General features: G+C 41.7%; 1 protein-coding gene across 1 annotated transcript; it reads left to right on the top strand.

Moving 5' to 3' along the window:
• Positions 1-551: 551 nt before the first annotated feature.
• On the top strand, positions 552-4984 carry LOC306918349 (uncharacterized protein; the record flags this gene model as incomplete). The annotated part of the gene is made up of 7 exons (XM_079531246.1): positions 552-636; positions 825-902; positions 1119-1266; positions 1611-1702; positions 2087-2135; positions 2433-2586; positions 4861-4984. Exons 2-7 carry the CDS (start codon positions 846-848, stop codon positions 4982-4984), a joined length of 624 nt encoding a protein of 207 aa, XP_079387372.1. The 5' UTR covers positions 552-636; positions 825-845.
• Between the last annotated feature and the right edge of the window lie 322 nt (positions 4985-5306).

The raw sequence follows: 5306 nt of genomic DNA on the forward strand, positions 1-5306 counted from the left end.
TTGATGAGGTGGTTATGTTATCCATAGATTCACAAGCTTCCAACACCCTTCACAAGCGGCCCAACATCTGTACCTCTGCCACAGAGAGACCTGCCAGTCCTGCCCCCAACACCACCTGAGACGACAACACCAGCAGGCTCCCCATCCTGTCAGACATATTCTGTGCCATGGCACAAAATGCCCTCCACAGTCATGGAGTCCTTCACTTCAAAGAAATGGGTACCGACGAAGAAAAGACATGACATGATTCGGTTGCTTGTGGATGATATCGTCTGTACACATCATGGACAGAGACCTAGCAGAGCACAGCTGCGGGATGTCGCCCAGCAGATGATTGATAAATATCCTCTCTCCTTCCAAGAGACAGAGCCCTTTGGAAATAAGCCGTTTGCGTCAGACGGTTGTTCAGTTCTCTTTCAACAGCTAGAAAACAGAGTTGAAAATATGAAGAGAGATCCAACCTCCGGGATGAGGCCAGCCGAGGGTGACACTCCAAGAAGGAAAAGGTCCAGATACTCTGATAGTTACGGATGTGTGGAGTGGCAGCCTGCTGTTGAGGGACCCGAGTGTAGAGCAGCACTGCAGTCTAAACAAGAGGAATTGAAAAGTGCCTTCAGAACCCATGATCGCCACCAGGTAAGGCTGCAACCATCCATTATTTAATTGGTGATTATTGTGTAACTATGGATTACCTTTTGGTTAATGGAGTAATTGTGAAGTCATTTATAAAGTTCACAATGGGGAAACATGAGCTTATAGATCGGAGATATATGTGTTTGTGTGTGTGTTTATAAAACAATCTATTGGATTTCTTCTATTTTTAGGAGTCATCTGTTAGAAAATTGATGACTGAAACGTATCCCATCCAGCGTGAAGCCATAAACGATGGAACATGTGTCCTGGTAAGGGTCTGTGTATGATGATGAATATCGTATCGTGATACGATATTCACAGATATCTTATATGTTTGCAATACCTTAATTGATACTTCTGTAGAATGATGGCTTTGTTGAACAATAACCTTAAAAAAACACATGAAATAATATCATGTATCGTGATAATGCTAGAAAAAATATCGTGATATTGTATTTTTCCATATCGCCCACCCCTATGTCAAGGTCATGAAGGAAGAGTGGCCATTCTTATTTGAAGCTCCTCACCTGTTTGAACACGCATCTCAACTCCTTGGCTTTCCGGTACTCAACAAGCTGGCAGAGGAACTTTCCGGCAAAGAATCGGGCATCAACAACTTCCTCGACTCCAAAGGTAAATTACCCCCCACCCCACCCCTGTTTCCCCAATATACATTTATTGCTACTAGTGTTGAATATGTATTTTCTATTGTATGTCATCCTATTCACTAATATCTTTGCTTATGTGGTAGTCTCACGTTGCCAAACTGTAGCCTCTTGCAATTTCCAAATGCTTCCATCATACAGTCTGGAGCCACGGAAGTTCTATCATGATTAAAATATAAAGCGGAAGTGGAGCCTCCTCCCCACTTCCGTTTTGTCTTTACAGTTTACACTTTTGAGCACCACAGATATAGAAACATTTTGTATTCTGTATAATTGGTATGAACTGTTAATAAAGTATTCAATCAATCATAGGGTTGAAGCTGGGTGATGGTCCAGTGGAGCTGATCAAAGGCATTGCTAGATACTTAAAGGAAAACCCTGATCGCCTCTTCTTCCAAAATGAGGTAAGTGTTATGGATTGTAAACCCCAGGAAATTATCTCAACATAATTATCTATATCCAGTGGTGGTAGAAATACTCAACCACAGTACTTGAGTCAACGTATAGATAGTGATACTATACGTATCATAGTTGATCCACTTTGCACTGCTGGTACTCTAAGTCTAACCCATTTAGACTGAGAACAAATTTTGGGGTTGTCAAACTTGTCACATGTACATACTGCAACATAATTATATTGTAATGTGTGAATCATAGAAAATATTGAGAATCCCTGTAATATTTCTATGCTTAGTCGTTACCTCTGATTCAGACACTGTTTGTGTACATTGGAAACGTAAAATCATCAAATGCATGTGTGTGTATCTTAATCTTATTTTTCTCCTCAGGACTCCAACGATGTTGATCTCCCATGTACCCCATGCATCCTACTCAGAGGTTAGTAGTTATCCCAGCAAGCTTGGTATATATGCTCCATTTGTTTTTAGTTTTCCTGCTAAGACAATTTGTTGTGATAAAGGTATATGCAGATTAGGGGCAACATCTTTAAATTATGTACAATTGTATGTACAAGTCTGAGAAACAAAATGTTGAATAGCGTTTCAAAGTATTTTTTGCTTGTTCTTACCAAAAACTACTAATTACCAGAAATCACAGCAATTATTCTATTTTTCTTTTGTGCGTGGGTGTGTGATTTCTTAAATTAATTTATTTTTTTGTGATAATCTGTTTAAGGTGACCAGCAATTCAATATGGCTGTGGATCAGGTCATTGTAAATGACCACATCACCTCCCCTGTTGCGGCCCTCGCCTATGCTTTCTCCCTGTTCTATGTCTGCAACATCGAGTACCCGAAGGAGATGGCGTTGACGCTGGAGTTCGTGCAAAGGTAAGCAACACATGGTTTTGTAATGTTTATATCTGGGCTATTTGAATTCTTGTCTGTCATAATGCGTCACAACACAATGTGAGCTTGTAGATCTGCTATTTTGACTCTGCAAGGCTTACTTGTGCAGAGTTCCAGTTGATTACAAACATAACCTGCCATAACCTGCCAAAAACAAGTCCATGTTCAACAGGTCAAGATATTTATCTACATGATGAAAATGCTAAATGGTGCTTTTATATACAGACCTGCACACAGGCCTAGAATGATTATTATGGCCAGAATACTAGTACAATCTGTAGCGAGAGCATTTCCCACCGACTGCCACTCAAAGTATGTCTTGCACAAGTGCACTGGCCATTGTGGCCAATCACAGCGCGTCCTTACTCAAACGAGGGAGGATCCATTTCCATTTCCATGTTGCTCGCTGCTCGCTGCTGGGAGGAGGGCGGTTGACAGGAGTTTACTACTGAGAAATCCTGTCTTCCCATTCACCGCTGTGCTTATGTTTGTTTTCCGGGTGCTGGAGCAAGTTGCTCGTGTGCGATGCCGTCTCACACAGCCTAGGCACCGGCCACTGACTTTTTACGGGTACAGGTTTTAGTTCCGACAGTGGGAAGAGTGCAAAGCATTGCGGACTGGCACTGCTGCTGCAGCCTGCACAACATGAAGCTTATCAACATGACAACACCGTGTCCCGACATACTGTCCCTTATTATTGTAAAGTCGGGTAGTGTACACTGTTTATTTTTGCACCGAGGAGCCATGTGTGTCTAACTGTCTGAGTCTGATGTTGCCTCGGTAAAAACAAAAGGGAAGCCTGACGTATGCTTCGCCGTACAACGTGTATGTTAAACAAATGGCTGATCTGCAAGCTCACAACGTGTCTCCTCCGCAAGACCGCAACACGTTGTGAGCTAGTAGATCGGCTATTTAAATATATATATATATATATATATATATATATATATAATTTTTTACCTAAATATTGCTTTGATGCTCATATTATCCTTAGGAAGTATTAAGTTGTTTTTATTAGAATATGCATTTAGGGCTGGACCACACATGGACCTAGCTGCAATTTGCAACTCTAGATATTTTTTAATAATGGTATGAATCTAGAGTTGCAATACCCTCCATTGACTCCCCAGTCCCCACCTATCCAATAAATATAGTTTTTCTATAAGTTATTATATTCATGCATCCCTCTTTTATCCATCCGGCGAGACGGGTCGCCGCATTTTGGAGCACCAAGTAACTTCTCCAGGTGCTCCTCTGAGTACTAGACCAAAAAAGTTGTGTGCAGCCCTGTTTATATAGAGCTTTTATCCAACTCGCTTTACATTACATCCACACACGCATTCATACACCATTACATTCACCCATGATGGCCGAGGAAACCATGCAAGGCACCATCCTGCTCATCGAGAGCAATTAGGGGTTCATCAGAGTCTTACTCGAGGACACTTTGACACTAACTCTGGGGGAGCCCACAGGATCGAACTGGGAACCTCGCCGTTCCCATCCAGCTGCTCTACTGGCCACTCTACCCCTGAGCCAATGTCCCACATTAAACAAATAAAGTTGCCCTTCATTACCAGTACAATTTTTACATCATTCAAGCTAAGGGCTGCAAATCCCAACCAAAGATCTATCCTATGTTGCCACCTCGTAGTCACTATTTGACATGCATACTTGTCAAAGCCCAAATTGGTCATAGTCCAGTACAATGTCTATTTATTCCAGTTCCTTGCATATTGCTCTGCCCTTAGCCTAAGAGAGGTCAAGTTTTCCATATTGTATCTCATTGTCTACTTGGCACATTTTGTGCCAAGGACCACCATCAACTAACTAAAGCAGGGGTGCCCACACTTTTTGACTTAAGAGCTACTTTCAAAATGACCGGCTCGGCAAGATCTACCCACCAAATCAATTATTATACCATTGCTGAAAATAGTTTAAATATGTACCTGAGGGGGCTTCGGAATAGTAGAGTTCGTGTTACATTCTGTACAGTATAAGACAAATGCACTTGGAATGGGAAATGGAGGGGGAGAAATGTTTTTTTTTTAATCGATTTTTTTCTTCAATATATTTAAATGAAATACTCTTTAGGGGCATGTTATGTGATCTACCTGCACAGCCTTTGTGATCTACTGGTAGATCGCGATCTACCTTTTGGGCACCCCTGAACTAAAGTATCTCAACTGTGTCTGTTACTCTTTACGTCAGTTTCATCTATTTTATGTGTAGCTAAGATTTCTTCTGTTTCCTTAGAGTTTTCTTCGGAATCAATCCAGACAGAGGGTCCAAGGCAGAACAGCAGGGGAAAAAACGGCACATTCCGGCAAGACTGTCAAAGTTTGTGTCTCAACTGAAGGATTTCCAATGGAGCATTTGAGGTTTTTGGACTGTACACACACACACACACACACACACACACACACACACACCACCTTACCTCACCTACTGTCTGACAAAGGACAGTTAGTCTGATGGAGCAATGAGTTTGTGACTCAATGAAGGACTTCGTATGGAACATGTGAGGTTTTTGGACTGCGTGTACCCACACGCACAACCCCACACACACACACACACACACACACACACACACACACACACACTACCTCTTGTATGTCAGACTGCCAGTCTGTAACAATGTTTTTCTCAAGGTGAGAATGCAACAGCATTGCTGTTTATTTAGTTTTGAAATGGAAATGTGT

This window comes from Electrona antarctica, assembly GCF_951216825.1.
Source record: "Electrona antarctica genome assembly, contig: scaffold_33, whole genome shotgun sequence".
Taxonomy (NCBI): domain Eukaryota; kingdom Metazoa; phylum Chordata; class Actinopteri; order Myctophiformes; family Myctophidae; genus Electrona; species Electrona antarctica.